At 58.2% G+C, this 24,461-nt stretch overlaps 3 protein-coding genes across 6 annotated transcripts in view; all 3 read left to right on the forward strand.

Annotated features, from left to right (window-relative positions):
• The window catches only part of G6PD (glucose-6-phosphate dehydrogenase), a 13,097-nt gene extending 9,533 nt beyond the window's left edge, over positions 1-3,564 (forward strand). For all 3 annotated transcript variants that reach the window (XM_035010786.1, XM_035010802.1, XM_035010792.1), the window contains exons 6-13: positions 569-727; positions 860-985; positions 1,361-1,454; positions 1,774-1,960; positions 2,076-2,311; positions 2,394-2,470; positions 2,603-2,695; positions 2,795-3,564. In XM_035010786.1, coding sequence (XP_034866677.1) covers positions 569-727; positions 860-985; positions 1,361-1,454; positions 1,774-1,960; positions 2,076-2,311; positions 2,394-2,470; positions 2,603-2,695; positions 2,795-2,885 — 1,063 coding nt within the window. In that variant the 3' untranslated portion in view covers positions 2,886-3,564. The remainder of the gene's footprint in view (positions 1-568; positions 728-859; positions 986-1,360; positions 1,455-1,773; positions 1,961-2,075; positions 2,312-2,393; positions 2,471-2,602; positions 2,696-2,794) is intronic.
• A 5,283-nt stretch (positions 3,565-8,847) lies between these two features.
• FAM3A (FAM3 metabolism regulating signaling molecule A) lies at positions 8,848-16,406 on the forward strand. Of its 2 annotated transcripts, XM_035010842.1 has the most exons (10): positions 8,861-8,944; positions 9,281-9,353; positions 10,674-10,787; positions 11,344-11,367; positions 13,435-13,558; positions 13,671-13,729; positions 14,235-14,285; positions 14,586-14,670; positions 14,747-14,873; positions 15,126-15,862. In XM_035010842.1, exons 2-10 carry the CDS (start codon positions 9,341-9,343, stop codon positions 15,252-15,254), a joined length of 726 nt encoding a protein of 241 aa, XP_034866733.1. In that variant the 5' UTR covers positions 8,861-8,944; positions 9,281-9,340; the 3' UTR covers positions 15,255-15,862. The 2 variants fall into 2 exon arrangements, with proteins under 2 accessions (XP_034866743.1, XP_034866733.1); XM_035010852.1 differs by having other exon boundaries at positions 8,848-9,353; positions 15,698-16,406.
• Positions 16,407-20,696: 4,290 nt separating this feature from the next.
• SLC10A3 (solute carrier family 10 member 3) lies at positions 20,697-24,412 on the forward strand. The gene is made up of 2 exons (XM_035010867.1): positions 20,697-21,309; positions 22,605-24,412. The coding sequence occupies exons 1-2, from the start codon at positions 21,283-21,285 to the stop codon at positions 24,174-24,176; spliced, it is 1,599 nt and encodes a 532-aa protein (XP_034866758.1). The 5' UTR covers positions 20,697-21,282; the 3' UTR covers positions 24,177-24,412.
• Positions 24,413-24,461: the final 49 nt, after the last annotated feature.

Genomic DNA, 24,461 nt, shown 5'->3' on the forward strand with positions numbered 1-24,461 from the left:
GGTGCTTCCCCAGGTCCCCTTCATGACCACAAGGTGGCGGTACTGCTGCACAAGAATTTTGCTTCCTCTTGAGCGCTGGCTCGCCAGTCCGTCTTTCTCTCAAAGACACAGTCATCTGTTTCACTTTGTTCTGGTTTCGAACGCAAAGTTTCACATTAACTGTTCATGGGGAATAGCAAAGAAAGGGACCTTTGGCCATTTTAAATCCGCAGAGGCAGCTGTGCCCTTGACATCCCCTCCCCCTGCTCCCCCACCTGCTCCCAGTGTGGGACTGGGAGGGGGCGGGACCACTTATCCTCGTGACCAGCGGGTCAGGCAGGAAGGCTTCTGAGGAAGTTCTCAGTGTGGCATTGAGGGCTGGGGAGGACAGGAGGTGTCCTCAGGTCTGGGGACTCTGCCAAGGTGGGGCAGAAGGGCCCACCCAGCAGAGCTTTGCCAGTCACCTAAGAATGCAGATGGGGAGGGAAGGCTCTGCCTCTTCTCAGGGAGAGAGACCTGGGGGAAGGTGAAGTTCTGGCCCCTGCTGCCCAGGGAGGGTGTGGGGTGACACAGCTCTGGGCTCCCACAGAGGCTGGAACCGTGTCATTGTGGAGAAGCCCTTCGGGAGGGACCTGCAGAGCTCCGACAGGCTGTCCAACCATATCTCCTCCTTGTTCCGCGAGGACCAGATCTACCGCATCGACCACTACCTGGGCAAGGAGATGGTCCAGAACCTCATGGTGCTGAGGTATGGCCAGGGCCAGGCCTGGGCAACAGGGTGGATGGGGACTGGGTCTGGGCTGGGCGCTCATGGGGCCCAGCCCATCCTGCTGTTGCCCCCAAGGATACAGCAGCACCCTCCATGCTGCCCCTCCTACAGGTTTGCCAACAGGATCTTTGGCCCCATCTGGAACCGGGACAACATCGCCTGCATCATCCTCACTTTCAAGGAGCCCTTTGGCACTGAGGGCCGTGGGGGCTACTTTGATGAATTTGGGATCATCCGGTGAGAGCCTGTCTCCTTTCCTGGGAGGTCAGCACAGGCAAGGGGTACAATCCTGCCATTCTGCAGGGTCACCCCTCCCTGTTCTGGGGAGCTCCTCCCACCCCAAAATTCAGATTCATAAGTGGGTGTCTTAAGTGGTCAGTGGTGGCTGTGAAGGGAGGGCTCACTGTCTCTTCCCTTGCCTAGGGGGCCCTCAATGGTAGATGTGAGCTCAGGAAGCAAGTCCCATAGCCTGTTGCTAGAAAGCCCTATTTGAGGTGCTGAGTCCCCGGAACCTGGCTGACAGGGAGGGGGCGGAGGTGAGCCCCCTCCTTGCTCCTTCCTCCCCGCCCAAATGCCCCCCGAGCCAAGTTCCACTTGTTTCTCCCTCTGCAGGGACGTGATGCAGAACCACCTCCTGCAGATGCTGTGTCTGGTGGCCATGGAGAAGCCTGCCTCCACGGACTCCGATGACGTCCGTGATGAGAAGGTGGGTGGAGGTGCCCCCTCCTGGTCCCTTTTGCCAGGACTGGCAGTGACTGTCATGTCCCCTGGGCAGACCCATCGCCTCTCCTTCAGAAGAAGATGGGGGCGGGTCCAGGTGGTCCCAGGGAGCCCTTGGGTAGGAGAGCCATGGCCATGGCCTCAGCAGGGTGATGCATGTCCTCCTGTCTGTGCTGACCAGTCACTCCGCCGGGAAGCCCACCCTGCTAGGTCCCCTGGCTTCCTCAGGCCTACTGTCTTCTGTCCCACACATGGCTGCTCCATCCCCTTACCCAAGGATCCCCTCTGTCCCGGCTCTCTCCCAGGTCAAGGTGTTAAAATGTATCTCAGAGGTGCAAGCAGACAACGTGGTCCTGGGCCAGTATGTCGGGAACCCCAACGGAGAGGGGGAGTCCACCAAAGGGTACTTGGATGACCCCACCGTGCCCCGCGGGTCCACCACTGCGACCTTTGCAGCCGTTGTCCTTTATGTGGAGAACGAGAGGTGGGACGGTAGGTGGCGCCTCCGGGCCTGGTAGGCGGGGCCGCCATAGCCCCGGGGAGCCCCGCTCCCTCCCGCCTGGGCCCCCGGCAGGGCAGGTCCTGAAGCCAGCTGTGCCCCGAACAGGGGTGCCGTTCATCCTGCGCTGCGGCAAAGCGCTCAACGAGCGCAAGGCTGAGGTGCGTCTGCAGTTCCGCGACGTGGCCGGCGACATCTTCCAGCAGCAATGCAAGCGCAACGAGCTGGTGATCCGCGTGCAGCCCAACGAGGCCGTGTACACCAAGATGATGACCAAGAAGCCCGGCATGTTCTTCAACCCTGAGGAGTCCGAGCTGGACCTGACCTACGGCAACAGATACAAGGTGGACACGTGGCCCGGGGTAGGGGGTGGCTGGGGGGCTGTGCGTGGACAGGCGGCCTCAGCAGGGACCCTCCTCCTTGTAGAACGTGAAGCTCCCCGATGCGTACGAGCGCCTCATCCTGGACGTCTTCTGTGGGAACCAGATGCACTTTGTGCGCAGGTGAGGGGTTCCCTGTGCCCCCCGTGTGTGCTGGGGCTGAGCTGGGCTCCAGGTGATGCGGCAGCCTTCTCCCTCCCTTACCCCCTGCCTGCCCCCACGAACACCCCCCAAAGCCATACTGTGCCCCCTCAGTGACGAGCTCCGGGAAGCCTGGCGGATCTTTACACCGTTGTTGCACAAGATTGAGCGCGAGAAGCTCCAGCCCATCCCTTATGTTTATGGCAGGTGAGGGGCCGGGCAGGGAGGGAAGGATGGGACTGCGGGGTTGGGGCACAGGAGCCCAGGGGCTCCCTCACATCTCCCCTCTGCCTATCACTCTCCCAGCCGAGGCCCCGCGGAGGCAGATGAGCTGATGAAGAGAGTGGGCTTCCAGTACGAGGGCACCTACAAGTGGGTGAATCCCCACAAGCTCTGAGCCCTGAGCCCCAGGTCCCCACCCCACCCACCTTGGCCCTGTCTGTCTTCGTTCCTCCCACTTCCCTGCCCCCCCAGCCTCACATCGGGAGGGCTTCAGGACCATAGGCCTTAGCCTCACATTCCTGGCCCCCAGCCACCCCGGGCCTAGCTACATTCCGCAACCACCAAGCACTCGAGACTCGCGCTGTGACCATCTCTAGCTGCCACTGGCCCTTCCTGAGCCAGCTTCTGTCCACTGGACTGAGCCCCAGCAGAAGGAAGCAGAGTGGCTTTTCCACCTGTCCTGGGCTCCTCCACCTAGGGACAGGAGTGAGGGATGATGGAGGGGACAGTGGGCGGGCATCCGTGGGCCAGTGGCCACCCCACACTCCTGCTGGCTGTGAGCAAGGTCCTTGGAACTGGGGGGAAGGGGTCAAGTGTTTTCACACCAGTCTCAGTGCCACTCGACATTCCTGGTCACCCGCTGGAAGGGACCTCCCTGCTGTCCAGCAGTCCCCGGTGTCTTGGGCCCCCTGAATGCCCCTCTGCCCCCCCTCAGCTCTCCCCACTACCCCAATTCTGCACTCCATGGCCCACCGACTTCAGTGCACCTACAGGGGGCCCCCTTGCCACTGGAAAAGCAGAAACAGCCAGTGGCGCACCCCATCTCAGCCCCTGCCATTAAATCCACAAACACACCCGCCTGCTCCCTGCTTGTTTCCTTCCTGCCAGTGGACCCATCCCTCACCCGGTTCTTGTCACCCACGTCCCTCCCCAGCGTGGGCTTGGCAGTCTGGGCCTTGTTCACCCCTGACCCCACGTCTAGTCATGACTGAGCCCAGCTGCCTCCTGAGAGGTCCCCCCCCCACCATCTGTGCTCTTCACCCTGCCCCACTCCACGGAATTTCATCACCAGACCGCGTAGGGGTACGAGATTGGGTCACATTCATTTTCACCTTCCAGCGAATGCTTCCACTGCACTTGCTGCCCACATGGGCCGCCTCTGCCCTGACCTTGTCCCTGCCACAGCGAGGTCACGTCACAGAATCACTGAGGGCCGTTTACACGCATTGCCAGTCTACGGAGGCAAGAAGTACTTAGGAAGGAGAGGCAATGGGCTTTTGTGACTGACCCCGGATGCCGGGGTGGGGGTATGGCAGCACAGCCGGGGAGGGGGAGCTTAGGACAGCAGACATCCATCCTCCCCCAGCTCTGCCTTGTGTCTATGCGTGTGTGTCTCCTCCTGGTTTCTCTTCTTAGAAGGATGCCAGTCATATCAGATTAGGGGCCCACTCCATTCCATGACCTCAGTCTAACTTACCTTGATTCTCTCTGTAAACACTCCCATTTCCAAACAAGGCCACATTCCAGGGATCCAGGTGGACACACATTGGGGGGACACTGCTCATCCCAGTACACTCCCCACAAAGGTGGCAGCCCGAGTGTCTGTCCTGCCCTCTCCGCCAGCTCTCCTCAGCCTGGGCTCTGGGAGATGCAACCAAGCAGGAACAAAAGGACAAAATGATGCGATGGTGGTACATTTTATGGAGGGAACAAGCAGCCCAGAAAATCAGGAGGGATGCTCTGCTCCCGGCCAGGTGAAGACCTAGCCCAGGGTGCTATGGTTGTCAGGGTTTGGCCCCTCTGTCCCCCACCCTGCTTGGGAGGCAAATGCCTGGAGCTTTTTTTGCTCTGACCATCTGGGCCTCTCCTGGTCCTCCCACTGAGAACCAGCTGGGCTCCCTCCTGCATGGTCCCCCTGGGCTGGGATGGCAACAGGTGGGAGGCCTGGTGAGGGTGAGGAAGACGGGCACAGCCTGACAAGAGTGCTGGCTGTGGGGGATGAGCCAAGGTTCCCACCTGGGAACAATACATAAATAAAGAAGAAACTGTAATGGTGGGCTTTTCTCATCCCATAAGCGAGGCTAGCATGTCACCCCTGGGTGCCATCTGCACTCTCCCCGTCCCCTCCTATAACCAGGGGAGGTGGTGCCTTCAGGTTAAGGAAGGAGGGAAATCACCAAGGTCACCTAAACAGGGAAGGAAGGAGCTTCATGGGATTAGGACAGATCACAGACTTTTTTAAGATTTTATTTATTTGAGAGAGCACATGAGAGGGGGGAGGGTCAGAGGGAGAAGCAGACTCCCTGCCGAGCAGGGAGCCCAATGTGGGACTCGATCCAGGGACTCCAGGATCATGACCTGAGCCGAAGGCAGTCGCTTAACCAACTGAGCCACCCAGGCGCCCCAGATCACAGACCTTTAAGTGGTCATTTTCCTCGGTGGGATCTGGACCTCAGGATCCCTCCTAGCCCAGGTCATGCAGAGCAGCCGAGAAGACTCCATGTGGACAGGATTGGAGGCCAGGCTTCAGCCAGCAGGCAGTGGCCTTGGTCCTTCTGGTGCCTGTGGCCTCCTGGAGAGGGGGCCGTGGCAAAGGCCTCCCCAGGAGCTAGTGGGGGCCAGCCTAGGAACTCCTGGGCTCCCCTGTAACCCTTTGGCTCCCACGTAGCCACAGAGGGTCTTGCCCTTGACTATGGTGCAGCCTCATGCCTGGGATGGGCAGATGAGCTGGGGTGACACACGAGATGGTGGCCAGGAATGGGGCAGAATGGGTCCCTGAAGATGTGGCCACGCCTTCCCCCGCTTACCACCAGAGGGTGCTGTCCTGCCTACTCTTAAGTTCCCAGCCGCTAAGGCCCACCACCCTGGAACCTCAAATCCTCAAGATACAGACCTGAGGATAACTTCAAACTCTTGGGGGTCAGGGAGAAGCCAAATAAATGAACATGTGGGAGTGCTTCCTGACCCTAGGAGGGGTCTTCAAGCTCAGAGTCCTTTGCAGAGCCCCACAGACATTCATAGACTCGGGGGGACCCAGCAGAGCTGTGTTCCAGGGATAATCCTCTTGGCTTCCCAGGCCCCCTGGGGAACCCACTGGCCTGGCATCACCAAGGAGGATGCTTCTGGAAGTGTGGGAAGATCCACATAAGGGCAGCAGCAGGAGCCCAAAGTAGAGGAGGGACCCAGCTCCTCTGGGGCCCCCAACACATGATGACCGTGTGTGAGTGGGGAGGGCAGAGTGTTGGGACCTCCTGATCTCTTCCTGCTCCGTCTCTACTGTGACAGGCACAAGGGCCCAGGTGAGGGCAGTCAACTGACACCCCAGATCTGGGTGCTACACTGGGGCATACACATAAGGGCCCTGGTAATGACAACTGTCACCTGACCCTGGATGACTGAGGAACAAAGAGAGGGACCTGATGAAGACAGTCAACTGTCAGCTCTAGGAACCTGCAATGGGGAAGAGGCATGAGGTCCCAAGTAAGGACATTAAGCTGTCATCTCAGCTCTGAGTGAATACGATCTGACAGTAGTTAGGGTCTTGCTGAACTAAGACAAGTGTCACCTCATTTCTGGAGCCCTACAATGGGGAAGAGGGATGATAGACCCAGTGAGGAGATCCATCTGTCACCTCAGGTCCGGGTGGCAACATGGGTGCTGAGGCATAAGGGCTTTTTTTTTTTTTTTTTTTCAAAGATTTTTATTTATTTGACAGGAGAGACACAGTGAGAGAGGGAACACAAGCAGGGGGAGTGGGAGAGGGAGAAGCAGGCTTCCCGCCAAGCAGGGAGCCCGATGCGGGGCTCGATCCCAGAACCCTGGGATCATGACCTGAGCCAAAGGCAGAGGCTTAACGACTGAGCCACCCAGGCGCCCCGAGGCATAAGGGCTTTCAACTGGCTCTAGATCTCTATGTGGGGACGGAACAGGAGGGCCCATGTGAGGACAGCCAACAGTCCCCTCAGCTCTGGGTGGGCCCAAGTTTCAACGTTCAACTAACCTTTAACTTCTGGATGCTGACACTGAGGCAAGGCTTAAGGGTCAGGAGTGGAGAGTCACCTTTCCCCTCAGCTCCTGGTGCCTAACCTCGGGTGGAGGAATGAGGGACAGGTGAGGTCATTTGACTGTTAGCTCAGATCTGGATCCCTACCCTGAGACGGAGAGCGAGAACCTAAGACGCGATGCCCACGGAGCGCTGCAGCCGTGTGAGCTGGTGCGAGCTATGCTGGGGCAGAGACCCGAGCCCCATCAGAGTGTGGCTACAGCAGCCTGAGATGTGAGGGCCCAGGTGACGGCATTACAGTGCAAGCCCAGGTCTTGACCCCCGTGCAAGAAAGGAGAATGAGGCACTAGGTAGAGATGGGAGAGCCCAGATGAGGACAGTCATGTGCAAATCTTGCTGCCTGTTCTGGAAAGTGGAAGGAGGGGCCATTGAGGCCATATTCCACTGGCCCTTAAGCTGTGGGTTATTGAAGACAGGCAGAGGCAGGACGGACCAGGTGGGAGCAATCAATTGTCACCTGAGATCTGATCGCCTAATCTAGAGTCGAGGCAAGAGGTCCCAGGTGAGGAGACCGACTCAGGGGTAGAAGCACGCAGGCCCATATGATGGCCATCAACTGATAACTCCGCTTCAGCGTCTACACTGAGAGAAGCAAATGAGAGAGCTGTTGAGGACTCCAGTGGCACCTCAGCTATGGCACAGGTAAGAGCACCCAGAGGAGACATTCTGTGCTACGTCACGCCCCTTGCCTGCACTGGGGCAGGAGGAGACATGAGGGCCTAGGACATGAGAGTGTAATCCTCTCTATGTCCTGACTGAAAAGCAGTCCCAGAGGAAATAAGGGAGTTGTGCAAGGCTGCCCCAGAAGGCCCAGAAGATCTGGAATTGGATCCCATCACTTAGGTGGTGCCTGTGGGGATGGTGGATGTGCCTCTGGACCCTCAGGGGGACTCATTAAACCAAACTTTCTGAAATGCCTGCTCTGAGCAAGATGTAAACACTTGTCTCTGAGCTACCAGTCTGGCAGGTGCCCCATGCCTGGCTGGCCGCCCAAGAGTGTGGGTAGCCAGGAGCTCCCTCCACTGGGCACAACTACAAGCATTGCAGGAAAGACCCGTCGTACCCAGGGTTCCCTACTCACAGATCTGTACGTTTGACGGATGGTCAGCATTATCTCTGATCCCAAGTTCATGAAAAAGAAAAAAAAAAAATACTAATCCCCGACTGCAGCAGCAGGGGCCTGAAACTGACTACCTTGATCTTGTATGTTGTGTATACCAACGGAGAAGCTACTGGATTCTAGCCAGAGCTGTCACTGCCTGGCACTACAAGCTTTATCTATTTTGGATTCTTTCCTTAGGAAGGTTCCCGTAAGTGGGATGATTGGGTCAGAGGGCACAGATGCTTCCTGGGCTCTCAGGCCGCCGGGCTGCTGCCCTGCAGGGAGCGAGGCGGGTGCCGCTCTGCTGGTGCGTTGGGCGGTGTCACGGCTGCCTTCCCGCCTCGGGAGGGCAGGAGGGGCGCGGGCAGGAGCTCGCCGCCGTCGGCGACACGCGAGACCGTGTGGACGTGCTTCCGTCTAGAGAACAGTGTGAGGAAAGGCAGCGCTCTGGCCTCGGGCTCGTCGCGCTCTCCTGTTTTCCCCCGTGTACTCTCCTGTGCCTCCAGCTTTCTGAAAGACACACATCTCAATTTTAAAACAATTTCCAATTACGCCCCCAGATCCATCCGCTTCGCCCAGGCTTCAGGAATCCGACTGCAGGCCACGAGCTCAACCGCAGCCCTCGAAGCCTAGGAAGGCTGGCATCTCCCACCGTGGAGGAGCCTGAGGGGAGACTTGTGCTTCAAAGCCGACGTGGGATCCGGCGGAGGCCACCCGGCTCCTCCCCTGCGGCGGCCGGGCCGCCCCCGCGAAGCGCACTCGGAGGCGGGGCCGGCGCGGGCCCCGCCCACCCGGCGCCCAGGACGCGTGGCGGAGGCGGGCCTGTGGGCGGGGGCGCGCGGAGCCCGGGGTGGGGACTCCACAGCCGCCTCTCCTTTGACCGCCCGGCGGCAGGGCCCGAGCGGACGGCAGGGGTGGTGCCTGCGGGCCGCGGCCCCGCCCCGGGCCGCCATTGCCGGGCCTGTCGGGCAGAGCTGCGCACCTCGCTCGCCTCCCGTCGCGGAGCGGAGCCGAGCGGCCGGCCTGACCAGGCTGCCCCCAACCCAGCTCGCATCTCCCCCACGGCCAGGCAAGTCTCCACCAGCCTAGCCCGTGTCGTCCGCCCCCAGCCTTGGGGCGGAGGGGGGCGGCCTGAGCTCAGGGCCTCCAACGGAGGAGGCCTCTGTCCAGGAGAACCACCTTTACTCCGCGGCCCCAGAGGCTCCCGTGGGCACGATCGTGAGCCGACGAGTTCCGGAGGACCCTCCTGCCCTGGCAGGGCTTCTCTCCGCATGCGCGAGAAGCCTGACCAGCTGGTTGGACGAACAACCCGGTGCGCCGATCGCGACCTCCTAGCAACAGGGGCCAAGCCCAGGCTCATCCTTGAGTCCCACCCAAACCTGCTCTTCTGCTTTATTGTCCCCAGAGCGCACGGTCCCCAAACAGTGCACCTGCCGGCGGCCCCAACCCAGCGGTAGAAGTGGACATGAGGCTGGCAGGTGGGTGGCTTCCACAGTGAACGGGTGCCAGTTGGAAAGGGGACCGGACTGGAGGCCCAGGTGTCCGAAGGTCTGCCTGGAGGGGCCCGAGCAGACCACTGAGTGTGGTTTTTGGAAACGAAGGGCACCGCACAAACACTCATTCTGTGACCTTGAGTAAATCCTTTCACCTCCCAGGACTTCAAGAGCTGTGAAAGGAGGATCAGGGTAGTCGATTTCTCCCAACTCGGATAGCTGGCCGCTGTCTGAAAAAACGAGTGGTGGTAGAGGCTGCTCCAGGGAGCATGGCGGCTAGGTGGAGAGGGGGCGGGGTGCAGTGTCGGAGAGGCGTGGTCTTAGGGTAGAAACTGACCGGAGTGGCGATGGGGCTGGGTAAGAACCGGTGCCAAACCTGCCGTCGGCCTGACAACTGAGATAGACGGCTTGGCTGGGGCAGGAACAGATGAGGGTGGGCGGTGGCGAGCAGAACTCAAGAATTGCAGTTCAGAACTGCTAAAGGTTGCAGCCTTGTAAATGTATCGCAGTAGAGGAGCATCCAGATGGGGTTAGGATGTGCTGTCACAGAAGCCACTGGAGAAGTGTTTCCAGCAGGAGGACCGGGCAGCCAACTGAGAGGTCAGGAAGATTGGGGCCAACGGGTGACCCAGGAAGTTGACTCCAAGAAGGTGATACATGGCCTTGGCCACAAGCTGTTTCGCTGGGGTGATGGAGATAAGGCCACACTGGAGTAGGTTGGAAGAGAGTGGATGGTGAGACTGGGGAAGACAAAGGGAGGGGGGAGAAGTCAGTGGCTGGATGGGATTTGAAGGAGGGCCTCTCCTGTGCTTTCTTACAATGGGCGGTGTTGCAGGTCGAGGAGAGTGAGAGAGGATGACAATCACTGAGAGGAGAGCTTAGGGTCCCGCTCACAACAGCTGCAGGAACTGGTCTTCAAAAGGAGTACGGACCCTCTCCTCCATCATGACAGGAGAAAAAGAGGACAGGACAGATGGGATATAAATATGTTGGTGGCCTCAGAGGCAGAAAGTTAGGGGGCCCCTGAGGGAGGCTTGGAGCCTCTTGAGCAGTAAGGTCTGCTGGGCTCCTCCACACGTGCCACAGAGAACCAAGCTGAAAGCCCTGGATTCAGGGGCCTCCTTCTGCCTACCAGGAGCTCAAGTCCCCCTCTCAGGCCTGGCAGATGGCAGCAGGTCCCCACCTTGCTGTCCTCTGCTCACTTCTTCCCAAGTGGCAGGGAGATTCAGTACTGAGAGGCCCCAGGGTCATTCGGGAGCTCACTGGCAACCAAGGTGGCCTTGCCCCTGTCTGTCCTGCCTCCAGGCCCCCTCCGCATTGTGGCCCTGGTTGTCACCGTGGGCCTTACCTGGATCGTGGTCAGCATCCTCCTGGGTGGGCCTGGCAGTGGCTTTCCTCGCATCCAGCAACTCTTCACCAGTAAGTGTGGGACGCTTCTTCACTCTGCTGTGGAGGCCGCTCTGGGGGGCACTCTGGGCCTGTGGGCAGAGGCTCAGGGTGGGGTGGGGGTGGCCTGGGGTTTCGGTCTCTTCCTGGCAGGCCACCTCTAGCTGCCCTCGGGTTGTCTCCTGGCACCCAGCACAGTCCTCCCCCTACCACCCAATTGCTTCAGCTGGGAACTCCAGTCCCTGCTAATTAGAACTCTGTGGCCTGTTGGAGTCAGCGGAGTCAGTGAGAGGCAGGGGGATTCTGCTGAACGTTGGGGACAATATCCCAGCTGCTCCCTGCAGGCTCTATCCTGGCCTCTGGGATGGGGAGGGCACTCTATACCTTGTTATTAGTAGCCCTTCCCCCAAGTACTGTTTACAGTTGTAATTTACCCTTTTCCCAGAGCAGGGGGCTTGCATCTGGCTTAGCCCCTGGCCCCTGAGCCTGACTGACCCTCCACCTTGAGTTCATGGTATAGGGCCAGGGCGCCCTGCTGCCGGCCCCTGGAGGCCTCCACCCTAACACAAACAACTCTCTGTACCCACAGGCCCAGAGAACTCAGTGACCACAGGTAAGGCTCCATCACCTCCCCACTCCTCCCCCGTGCCCAGCCCTCATAGCACGGCCTGCCTCAAGTCCTCCAGGGTCTCTGTTCTCCATCCATCCCTCCCCAAACTAGCCTTCACAGCCTACTGGAGCTCCAGTAGAAAACCAGTTACCTGCTTCCACAATACACTGGTGAGACAAGCATAGAATAGACATTCCCATTTCAAAAGGGAGAAACTGGAAGGAATAAAGGGGTCAGCAGTCCCAGCAAGTTGAAACCCAGCAGGGCAAATGCCATCAGGATTCCAGGCCTAAGAAGAATCCTCTGTGGCCGAATGCTCTGTCCTCTGGCCCCACTGGAGTGGGGGGGGCACCCTCTGGTGGGGGTAGTCCTACCCTCTGGGCCTGTGCCATCTCTGTCCTCAGAGCCATCCTTACTTCCTTCTGTCCTTTTTCTGTCCCTTTCAGCCCAGGATGGCAGTGTCTCAAAAACCTCGTTGGTGTCTTGTGCAATTCATGAGACTCTGAGGTCGGAGACAGGAGGGCCCCGCAGATCTCGATTCCTGGCTTCTGCTGACAGGATTGAGTGGAACCACAAGTCACATGCCTCAGCTCTTTAGTAATTGGTCCTCCGACCACAGCCTTGGTGTTCTATCCAGAGCCTGCTTTCTCATATTTTGCAATATGATTAGACTGAGTATTTTTCAAATTTACACATTCTGGTTCCTTTGTACTTAGCAATTCCATTTTCAACTTCCCTTTCTCGCCTCACACCTTACTGGGCGCAGCAAGGAGAAACCAGGCTTGCTCTCAAGCGCTGTGTTTGGAGATCTCCTCGGCGAAGGATCCCAGCTCAGTGTTTTACAAGTTCTGCTCTCCGCAAAACATTAGAACCAGATTTGGCCAAGTTCTTTGCCACTTTATGACGAGCACCCCCTTTCCTCCAGCGTCCAGTACCATGTTCCCCATTTCCACCCGAGACGACGTCAGAAGTGTCTCTAAGGCGCCCATCGGCGGCAGCGCTCCGGGCCCCATGTGCTCTCTCTCCGCGTCCTTCCGTCGGGGCTCCCACCAGAAGTGCCTCTGACGTCCTTCTTTCTACCAACACTCCCATGAGGCAGTCTAGACCTTGTCTAGCTGCACCTCAGAATTCTACAGCCTCCCTTCATTACCCAGTTCCGAGGCCGTTTCCAGTTTGTGGGGGACTTGTAATAGCTGCACCCCACCCCCCGCCTCCTGCCATCAAAATCTGTATCAGTTTCCCCGGGGCAGCTGCAATAAAATAACCACAAACTGGATGGATTAAATGACAGACATTTCTTCTCTCAGGAATGTTCGGGAAGCCGGAAGTCCGAAATCTAGCTGTTGGAGGGCTACAGCCCCTCTGCAGGCTCCAGAGGAGGGTCCTTCCTGCCTCTTCGGGCTTCCAGGGGCCCCGGGTGTTCCTTGACTTGTGGCCACGTCCCTCCTGTCTCTGCCTCTGTCTGCACACGGCCTTCTCCTCTGTATCTGTCTTGTCTTCTGTGTCTTATAAGGACACTTGTCATTGGATTTAGGGCCACCCTACTCCACGATGAGCTCATTTTAACAAATCATGTCTTCAGTGAGCCTATTTTCAAACAGGGTCATATTCGAAGGTGCTGGGAGTTAGGACTTCAACACATCTTTTGTGGGTCACAATTTAACCTGTAACGGAGGCTGCCCTGCTCCTGTCCTCCCACCTCTGCCCGAGGGAGTCACCACTTTTCTGCAGTCACCCTCCCAGCTGCTCCCTCCTTCCCCACCTGTGCTCTGTTCCCGGCAGGGCCACAGCCAAGGCCAGCCCTCCTACATCTTTTCCCCTCTCCCACCGGGGGCAGAAAAGCCTCCCTGAGGTCCCTGTCCCCTTGCCCTGAGGCCAGCCCCAGTAGGACACAGAGTGTCTATGGAAGTGTCCCTGGTCTTGGCCTGAGCCATGTCCTCTCCATCCCCTGTTGGTCCCCTGTCCTGTGGCCACTCATGCCTCCCTGTGGGCTGGTCCTGACCTTCCCCTCTCAGATCCCAGGTGACCCCAGGGCCAGGCCTGTGGGTCACTCCTGCTGTCCCTGCTCAGAGCCACGAGCCAGGAAGTACAAATGCGGCCTGCCCCAGCCGTGTCCTGAGGAGCACCTGGCCTTCCGCATGGTCAGCGGGGCTGCCAATGTCATCGGACCAAAGATCTGCCTCGAAGATAAAATGTGAGCTCCTTGGGGTGGACAGTGGGGGGGCATAGGAGACTGGAAGCTGGATCTGTGAAGGGAAGTGGAGCAAATGTGCCATTTGAGGGCTCTGCCACCCCCACCCCGCTAGGCTCATGAGCAGTGTCAAGGACAACGTGGGCCGTGGACTGAACATCGCCCTGGTGAATGGTGAGTGCCTGTGATATGGGGTCAGAGTTGAGATCGGAGAAGCCATGTCATGACCTGCCACCCTCCTTCCCTGTGCCCTCCCCATGAGGAGGCGTCTGGATATTGGCCTTGGCCCTCCCCTCCCCTTCCCTCTGGGAATTCCCAAGGAGGCCTGGGAAGGGGTCTGTGCAAGCTGAATTTTCCACAGAAGAAGTGACCCAATAAACAAAAGCACAGTAGCAGTAAAGAACCAGAAGTTTCCAGGAAGTTGGAGAGGATTTCCTAGGAAGCCCCTGGAGAGCCTCAGATGGCAGACAGAACCTCCACAGCCTTGGATGGGCTGCAGCTGTCTGAACAAGGGGGCACAGTGGGCATGAATATGAGGGAATGTTTGGAAAGCTTCCAGAAGGTCTGCACTCAGTGGCCAGTGCCGTGTCCTTAGCCTTGTCTAGGGGGGCTGAGGTGGTAGGGTGGAGTTGCCCTGACAGCTCACCCAGCAGGACCCCCTCCCTCCCTCTCAACCCAGGGGTCAGTGGTGAGCTCATCGAGGCCCGGGCCTTCGACATGTGGGCAGGAGGTGAGTGGTCACCATGTGCAGCAAAATGACTGGGCATCTTTCCCCCGAAGTGCCGCCCTCTGTCCATTCACTGCAGCTTCTTGAGCACTTCCTTGGGTTTGGAAAAGGCAGGTGTATGGTCATAGGGGTGGCCCTGGCTTCTTATACCAGTTTGTCCCTTCACTTACTTGGCGACCCTTGGTGGGCGTGTCCCTGGCCTGATCCCTACTTGAGTTTCCTTGTTTGGAGAACAGGGGTCGGTGGGGAATGGGCACTCCGTGGTGCCTGATGCTCCACGTTTCATGGGACCTGTCACCCCAGATGTCAACGACCTGCTGAAGTTTATTCGGCCACTGCATGAAGGCACCTTGGTATTTGTGGCATCCTACGACGACCCAGCCACCAAGTAAGTGACTGCCAAGGCCAGCCTCAGCCTCACCCTCCCACGGCGACCGCTTATATCTCTTCCTTCTGTGTGGCAGGATGAATGAAGAGACCAGGAAGCTTTTCAGCGATCTGGGCAGCAAGAACGTGAAGGATCTGGCCTTTCGGGACAGCTGGGTGTTTGTGGGGGCCAAGGGCGTGCAGAACAAGAGCCCCTTTGAGCAGGTACGGGTGCAGAGCCCAGAGCAGTGTGCCCACCCCTTCTGCCTCCGTCCCGCCAGTGTGCCTTCAGTCCACGCCCCAGGCTTCCCTGAATTCTCCTCCAGCACCAGCACCCCTACCCAGGGTAGTTCCAGACCCCTCGCCGTCGGTATGGGGAAGGCCAGTAACTTTGACCCCTCCAGGGTCTTTAAATGGCAAAGCTTTCACAATGGCAAGACTCACAATTAAGAAATCTTTCTCCCAAACATCTTCAAGATGCTCAGGCTGGTCCCATCCTGCTGCGACCCAGTGCCCTGGTTCACACCGCACTTCCTGCTCCCGCCAGCCCCTGCTGCCCTCTGGTCGACTGCTCCTCCAGAGCCACACATGTCAAGCCCCACGTGAGGGTCTGCGAAGCCCCAGGCACCATCCTCATCTGTGGGAGGCTCCTAGCCTGGTGAAAGCCACAGTGCTCCCCAGTCCTGCCGCCCGCCCCCCGCCCCCAGCAGGACAAGGCAAATAGGCTGTTCAGTGGTTTCTGGAGGGCTCTGGCTGCCAGAAAAGAGCAACTCAGCACCCCGAGAAGAAATGCGCCCTCTGGCTTTGTTCTTCCTGAAGCTTCCAGCAGCTCCCTGCGGGCCAGGTGAGGGCGGGAACGTACATCATGTTCCCTCCTTACCTTCCCTGTGTGTGCCAGGCCCACACACATGCAGAGCAGTTGGCTCCCCCACACTCCACCTGCGAGGGAAGCGATTGCCATTTTGTAGATGAGAAGGGGACTGAAAGCTCTGTCTGACCCTTATGCCTGAGGGCTGAGGCCATGACTTCCTGCTCCCCAAACCCCACAGCACGTGAAGAACAGTAAGCACACCAATAAGTACGAAGGCTGGCCTGAGGCGCTGGAGATGGAAGGCTGCATCCCGAGGAGGACCACGGCCAGCTAGCCGGCCGAGCGCAAGGACCAGGCTGAGGGAGGCTGCGTGTGCCCGGCCGGGAGAAGGCAGTGGTGGCGCCAGGGCAGGGCCGAGGCCTGACCCCGCGCCCAGCCGGGAACGCTCTTGCCCCAACACGTCGGGGCTCCGAGGCAGGGACCGGGGCCCAAGTGTGACTGGTGGGGGGGCTCACTTGGACAGGGGAAGTCAGGTGCCCATCTCCTTCTTCTAAAGCTGCCTCCCCTGGGGAGCCCCCACCTGATCCCCAAGCACCTGCAGCTACAAGGGCCCCGGGGCGTGCCGCCCCCTCACTGCACGAATGTGGTAGCAGCCCTGCAGGGGCGGGGCATCTCCCAGAACCTCTCCACCCCAGAGCCACTTGCTGTTCTTTGGGCTAATCCTGTTTCCAGCACGAGTCCTTCCGACGAGCCACACCTGGTGGCCGCTTCAGGACGCTGGCCGCCTCCTGCCTTGCTCTCTGCCGGAAGGGGCCTCCTTGGAGTCAGGCTGGCAGGGGCGCTAAAGGGGCACCTGATCACCACCCTTAGCGCAGCAGATGGCTCCTGCAGTTTGTCAGGGGGCCCGCCCTCTCGATGACCTCTTAATAAATTAGTGGCCCCCAGTCGAATCGAGTGCATTCAGTGGGGAGCTGGGTGGCGTTGTCCTTGCGGGGAGGGACCTGTTCCCGCAGCCTTTGTTTTCAGGGCTCCTGCCACTGACAGGCAGCTCCCCAACTGGCGTCCCCATAGCCCTGCCCAGGAGAGATGATTCTGCCCTCTGGGGATGCAGGAAACCCACCAACTTCCTCAGACACCTCCAAGGCCGGGAGAGACAGGGATGAGGATTAAAACCAGCCAGGTGCCTCCTCACTCCCCACAGCCTCCCTCAAGAGCTAGGGTGTCTACCTGCAGCACTTGACTTTGGATGCCTTTGAGATCAGGACTTCGAAGCCCAAGTCACGTGAGCTATTTGGCATTTCTTGAAGATGGCAGTTCTGTTCCCCTTTAATGAGCATTAAGTGAGAACCAGCAAGAAACTATAAGGAGTATTGCTGGAATGGCACATCCGGGGGCAAAGAAGCGGTCCGAGGTCAGAAAAAGAAGAAAAGTTTGAACTTCCTAGATTTGGGGAATCCAGGAGCCAGCCAGGCAACCTTGAGGGGGCTGAGGCAGGGGCGAAGGACTTCACGAGTCCTGCTGTGGAGACGGGCTTCCCGAGCCCTCACCTCCTAGGAATTCATAGCTACCAGAATGTGAACAGAGTGTCAAGAAAGGAAAGTATTTAAGGAGCAGGCAGAAGAGGAGTGAGAGGCCCAGGGACCACCCAGAGGAGAGGCTGCAGTTGTGATGCCAGGACCTCAAAGGTCAAGGAAGTGGAGACGCAAGGAGGGCCCAGATGCTGAGCATAGAAGTCCACTCCCAGTCTGACCCTGAGCCAAGTGCTTTATGTGCATTCATTATTTATACACTTTCTTTTTTAGAACAGTTTTAGGTTCGCAGCAAAGTTGAGCAGAAAGTACAGAGAATTCCCACATCCCCAACCTACACTGACACGTCATCATCACCCAAACCCGAGTGCACATTAGGGTTCCCTCTTGGTGTTCTACAGTCTGTGGGTTTGACAGATGGGTAATGACACGTATCTACGACTGTAGTATCATACAAGTATTCACTTTTCAACCTCTTATTATAGAAAATTTCAGACGTCCCCTGAAGGAGAACAGTATCACGAAGCCCTGCGTACCCACTGGGCTGCCACATTGATCACCATGTGGCCAGTGTTCCATCTGCACCCCTCACCCCATTGGCATTGCGGTTATACACATACTACCCGCATGGGCCTCATGACAACCCTAGCGAGAAACGACTATCATCCCCATTTACAGGAGAGTAAATGGGTGAGTTTCCTGGTGAGTTCAGGAAAATTTCACTGGAGCCGGGAGGTTAGAAGCCAGGTAAGTGGGGCTCCCCAAGGTTGGTAGCTTGTTCCCAAATGAAACAGAACCTCACTGAAAGTCCACACTTGAGGCTGGGAGGCATGTGGGCCCCACCGTGCCTCTCATACAACTGCTGTGATTGCCTGACCTTCCCCAAACATCCACCAAGGGCCTGCCCTGGACTGGGTTACATCTGGGAATGTAGGAGTGAGCCCCAGTGATGGTCCCTTACTCCTCAGGGGGCTGTGTCCTCACTGGGAGTCGCCAGAATCACACAGATGGAAACAGCAAGCCCCTTTATCCTCCACTTGGCCCAACCCAGGCTAGGAAGCTGATGATGGTATGGAGCACAGCCTGCCCGAATTTCCAAAGTGGAGGTAAAGCTTTATCCTTCAGTCCTCCTCCCCCCGGGGCACCAGGGTGGTACCCCTCCCCCCACCTACCCTTACTAAAGTTAGGTCATCTTTGTTATAAGTGCCAGGATCCCAACTCAAACTGACATAAGCAAAAACAAGTGATGACAGGGGCTGGGGCACTTAGTGTTCCCATATTGGACCCCAATGCCCACAGGTGATTCTAGCCCCTATCACGTTATCAGGACATGAGCTCCCTCCATTTCTTGGCTCTACTTTTCTCTGTATTTGCTTCATTTTCAAACATGCTGTCTCCCCCACATAGGGGGAGCAGTAATAGAGGTCCCAGTTTAGCAATCCCAGCCAAAAAGCTCCCACCGTCCCAGTACTTGTAGTACAAATCCCTGGGAACTAGCTCTCATTGGTCCAGGTCAGATTATGGACTTATCCTTGTGTCAGTCTGTCTGGCTCCCCATTGGCTGCACCTAGGCATGGGCCCACCACAGAAGCCAGTGTTGGAGTGACCCACATCCAGACCTTGTGTACCAAGTGTGGAGGAGGGACAGCTCCCACAAAGAAAATTGAGGTGCTGTTACCTGATGCAGGGCAGGCAAAAATGAGAGTTGCCACCACTTCCCTGTAAATACCAAATGCATGCCATACTTGTGCTTGTAGAGAACATGTCTTCCATGCATGCTTATCTATCACATCGTATTCCTGGAGACAGCTGCCCGGAGACCAGGAGGAAAGCATACCTCTCAGAGTCGCCATTGTGCCCCTATTACATAGTACAGTGGCAGATCTCCCATCTGAACTGCATTTATGTTTTGGCTGTCACTATCGTTTGTTCTATATGTTCTCTCAGTCCAGATGACTTATCTTTTGGGACTAGATATCTTTGATTTGTAGAGCCCTTCCTCCTCTCCTGGGGTAAATTATTAATCCCCTAAACCAACTACGAACATTCTCTTGCCTTTAATTAGCCGTCCTTTTGTCCTGTAGAGGCCTCCCAATTCCCTCATGCCAGACACCCCACCAGCCCACTCTGGCTTTTCAGGGAGGGCTGAAGTGATTGACAGTAATGGGGAGCAGCCTTCTAACTCCATTTACTCCCCCCTGAGCCCGGGCACCAATTTCCATTTAGTTGGATTATTAAATCACGGGTTTCCTCCAGGGAGGACAAGTCTTTTAGGTTTTCCCTCCCCAGCTCTTCTGGCTGACCCATTCCCCTTCTCCACTGGCCGGTAATACCCGCCCTCAGACAGCCCCACGCCCCTGCCCTTTTGCAAACTGCCTCTTCGTTGCAGCGCTGTGCCCAACGCAGGCCTCTCACCCGTGCCAAGCTGCTTCCGTCAGGACCCCCTCCCCCTCATTTGAGAGGGATGGTATGGAGGATGTTCTGAGAAACAGAGTACACACACACAAATGGCTTATGCCTTACTGGTCCTCTGAGGCTAAAGAACAGCCTAGAGCTAGGGCCTCTGAATGTTTTTGATCGCTGACATAAATCAAACCCTCTTGAGCATACACCCCACCATGTGTTTATCTGTTCACATATCACATATACTACCCATCTGAACTGTATGAAACACAATTTTTAAATAAGTAAAATGTATTTAAGTTTAAACTAATAGTTTTATTATTAAAGTCACTATGTGCCTGAAAAAAATAAATTAAAATACAGATGCTGATTTGTTTTGTTGACATTCTCAGCGATGTGTCTTCAGCACCTCCTGTGGGCAAGTACCTGTGACTCAGGACCACTAGCCTCCATCACAGCTGTGACAAGTTTTTCCCGAGCAGTGGGTAGCCACTGTCCCACTGGCGGACTGACTGCAGTTGCCCAGCAGCCTTTCCGAATATGCAAATCCCCTTAGCCTCAGCACTTGCTTATTGTCTCTCCATGTCCTTTCTACACCCTCACCACCTCCTTGCCCAACTTATGCCATCTGTTTGCATTCCTTTTCCGTGAGGCCTTCAGACCCTGCTAGTGGCGCCAAATAGTTTTGAAAGGCGGCCAAGCCCACTGATGTCCCACAGTTTGGAAGTAAATACTCGGTCACTGCTTGAACGAGGGAAGGTGGAACTAGGCGCAGCCTGACCTGGACTCCCGCCACCACCAGCAGCCCCCCGGGGCGACCGAGCCCTGCTTCCGGCTAAGCCTGTGTGCCACTGCCCCCGAGAGGCCGCAGAGTGTTTGGGCCTGACCAGGGCCCCTACCCGGAACCTGTCGCCCGGTCGCCAACTACAGAACACTCGGAACAGCGGCCCGAGGGCAACCCAGTGTGGGCCAGCCGCGACCCGGAAGGCATCCAGGTCCGTGCGCCCGCGCCAGCTCGTCGCTCCCAGATACGTCATATCCGCTCGGAAGCGGCCCCGGTCGCCAGAGGTGAGGCAGCCGGCCGCCGCGGGGGAGGAGGGGCGGAGCCTCGGCGGGGCGGGGCGGGGCGGGGCCGGGGCGCCAGCAAGCGGGGCGGGCCCCCAGCGGGCCCAGCTCGCAGGCGTCCGCCGGCCGGGCAGGCGCTGGCCCCGGCGCCGAGCTCCCGGGCCTCGGCGGCAGGTGAGAGCTTTGGGCCGGAAAGGGCGGGCGGAAGGCGGCCCCCGGCCCCGGCCCCGGCCCGGCTCCGTGCTCGCTCGCTCGCTCGGGCGGCCGGGCCCGGCCAGGGACGGGCGCGGCCGCAGGGCCTGGGAGTGGCGCGAGGGCCACTGGCGCGATCCGGGGACCGCCCAGGCGGCTCACCCGCCTGCCGACTGCAGGACGGCAGCGCGGGCGCGGCGGCGGCGGGGCGCCGCTCCCTCCTTGGTTCGCACTCGAGCTCTGTGCCTAACCCGGCAACTTCCGGACTCCCGGGTAGGGAGGAGCCCCGGGTCAGCAATGCCAACTGTCCTAACACCGAACACACGGCCAGTGTGGAAAAAGCGGTCGGCCCAGGGTTCCCTCCCCTCCCTTGGGGTGCATCTGCTCAGACTCTTCCAGTCCCTCAAGCAGAAATGGTGTGGGATCTGGGCCAGAACCCTCTTGCAGTGACTCAAAGCCGCCAGCCGTACTGGAAGGACAGGGTGGATGGCCCTTAGCCTCCTCTCCCTTCTGAACTGATTCACACCACCCCAGTGGCTTCAGTCCCGGGTGCTGTCATCTTTTCCCTGTGACTCCCCTCCGCTTTGCTTCTCATACTCCCTCTGGTTTTCCTGCCTCCCTCTTCCGCGGTGGGATGCAAAGCTGGACCAAGGCCTCCAGGGTAAGTGACCCAAACTCCAAACCAGCAGAGGCCATGGCATGCAGGGGTGGGGGAGCTTTCCCAGGGATGAGCTTTTTGCTTAACCTGCCCTTCACCCCCTACTTCCCCAGCTGCCCAGTCTCAGATGAGGGGCAACAGGGCCAAAGATTGATAGCTCTGGAGAGGCAAGGGCCTCTTCCAGGACTGGGACACTGCAGTGAGGCACTGTGAGGCAACCAACAGTAGTGAGGCTAAACCACTGTGTCCCTGCCCTGGTTGCCCCAGTTCCAGCAGGTGCTGCTGGCGGCCCAGATTGAGAAGTGGAAGCAGACAAACCTTTCATCCTGAGGCACCCTCCCCCCACCCAGAAACACTTACAATCCCACTGGGAGTTCTAGGCTTTGGTAGGGCCTCATGTGGGCATGGGAAGGAGCCCCTGGACTCCAGACAGAGCCTCCAGACAGTGCTTCTAGGAGCTCAAATTCTGGGGACTGCCAGAGGAGTGGGAGCTCTGACAGGAGGAAGAAAAGCACCCAGCAAACACAGTGGTCCTGTCTGACCCCCTCCTGCTTCCCCTTCTAGCAGTTTCCTTGGGGAGAGAGGACCTGCTGTCTGCCCCAGGACCCCCACCTCACCACTGTCAGCAGGTAGGGGAGACCAGGTAGCCACAGCAGCACCATCCACAACTGCATGTCGTGGTAGATGTCAGCCCCCGAGGCCTTCGGCCAGATGGTTACCCACTCACCACACACGCTACTGTGCCGGCTGCTTTCGGCCTGGCCAACGACGCTCAAACACCCTGATGGCCTCTCAGATGTGGCCCAAGCTGATGTTTCAGCACCCAGCTCTCAGCAGGCTGGTCTGCCGTCCCCATGCAGCCTTTCAGAGATTTCATCCTGGGTGTGGTGTCCCTGTGGCCCCTCTGTGTCTGTGTCAGTCGAAGCCTGTGGGGAACAGGCTAGTGGTGACAGGGTTGGGGGTGGCTCTCCCAAATCCCTTGGTATCAGGACATTTCTGCATGTTCACTGTACTAGAAAAGGCCAGGGAAAGCAGCAGGTAGCAGCAGTCTGAAAGGGAACTCCTCTCTGTAGATGGCCCCTCTGGGTGAGGGATGGGAAACTTGAGGCAGGTATGCTGGGGAAGGGGACAGCCAAATGGCACTCAAGGGCCAGCACTAGGCATTGCCTTTCTGTTCCTGGATTTGGTGCTAGGGGCTCTGCTAGGCCTCCCGGTAGTGGGCTTCCAGATCCCCTCGCTCCTGGACTCACAGCTGCTCGCCCTTACCAGCCACCTTTCTGTGTCCCTTCTCTCCTCAGGAAGAGCTCTGCCATCAAAGAACACAGCACAGGGCCAGGCCCGGCCCATGGACCCTTCTCCAGACAACCCGACGGCACCAGTGGGGCTGCTCTCCTAAGCCACAGAGGGCCTGGGCACACGGTCCTCTGGGAGGAGCCATGGTGTTTAGGAGGGACAGGGGCAACTCCCGGTGGTGGCCTGGACGGGGAGGGGGGGGAGGTTGCCCTGGCCCCCTAGGCATGTTCAGGGCTTTCTTGCTACTTGTCAGCCTGCCTTTGGGAGCCCAGGGAATAGCCAGTGCCAACCTCAGCACAGCTCTGGACCATACTGTGCCACGGACAGGAGACCAGTACTTGAGCATTGGGGATGGCTCTGTGATGGAGTTTGAGTTCCCAGAGGAGAGCGAGGGCATCATTGTGATCTCGAGCCAGTACCCAGGCCAGGGCAACAGGACAGGGCCTGGCCCTATGCTGAGGGTCACCTCCTTGGACACAGAGGTGCTGACCATCAAGAATGTGAGTGCCATAACCTGGGGCGGTGGGGGCGGCTTTGTGGTGAGCATCCACTCGGGCCTGCCTGGGCTGGCCCCACTCCACATCCAGCTCATGGACCCCCACGAGGCCCCACCCATGCTAATTGAGGAACGGAGAGATTTCTGCATCAAGGTCTCACCTGCTGAAGACACCCCCACCACCCTTGGCACCGACTTGGTCCACTTCTCAGAGAACCCAATACTCTACTTGCTCCTGCCTCTTATCTTTGTCAACAAGTGTTCATTTGGGTGCAAAGTAGAACTCGAGGTTCTGAAGGGGCTCCTGCAGAGCCCCCAGCCCATGCTGCTGGGCCTCCTAGGCCAGTTCCTGGTCATGCCCTTCTATGCTTTCCTGATGGCCAAGGTCTTCATGCTGCCCAAGGCCCTGGCACTAGGCCTCATCATCACCTGCTCGGCGCCCGGCGGTGGGGGGAGCTACCTCTTCAGCCTCCTTCTTGGAGGGGACGTCACCCTGGCCATTTCCATGACTTTCATCTCAACAGTGGCTGCCACCGGTTTCCTGCCATTGTCCTCAGCCATCTACAGCCGCCTGCTCAGCATCCATGAAACACTCCACGTGCCCATCTCCAAGATCCTGGGGACCCTGCTGTTCATCGCCATCCCCATAGCAGCAGGCGTGGTGATCAAGTCCAAGCTCCCCAAGTTCTCCCAGTTGCTGCTGCAGGTCATCAAGCCCTTCAGCTTTGTGCTTCTCCTGGGTGGCCTCTTCCTGGCCTACCGCATGGGGGTCTTCATCCTGGCAGGCGTCAGGCTGCCCATCGTGCTGGTGGGCCTCACAGTGCCCCTGGTTGGCCTCCTGGTGGGCTACTGCCTGGCCACATGCCTGAAGCTGCCAGTGGCCCAGCGGCGGACGGTCAGCATTGAGGTAGGGGTACAGAACAGCCTGCTGGCCTTGGCCATGCTGCAACTGTCCCTCCGTCGCCTTCAAGCAGACTACGCCTCCCAGGCCCCCTTCATTGTAGCACTAAGCGGCACCTCAGAAATGCTGGCCTTGGTCATTGGCCACTTCATCTATAGCAGCCTGTGCCCAGTCTCCTGAGGCCCCTGGGTCAAGCTTTCACCACCCTTCGCCCCCACCCTCCACCCACTGTACCCACAGTTCTTGTGTACCAAAGGCCTTCAGCTCTCATGCACTATGCACTCAGAAAAAAAATCCAGGCTTATTTTTTTTACTGGTTTTTTATTCTCCAGCTTTCAGTGCCAAAGAGGCCATGCTGAGTTAGGTAGGTGGGCACTGCTCAGAAAATATATTTCAATAAAAGAGAAGCAAGCTTGGGTGCCTTCCAGTCTTTGCCCTTAGGGGCCTGGGGGTGGGGTGGGGTAG

The sequence above is a fragment of the Mirounga leonina genome, unplaced genomic scaffold (genome assembly GCF_011800145.1).
Source record: "Mirounga leonina isolate KUSES-001 unplaced genomic scaffold, KU_Mleo_1.0 Mir_101799, whole genome shotgun sequence".
Lineage (NCBI taxonomy): Eukaryota > Metazoa > Chordata > Mammalia > Carnivora > Phocidae > Mirounga > Mirounga leonina.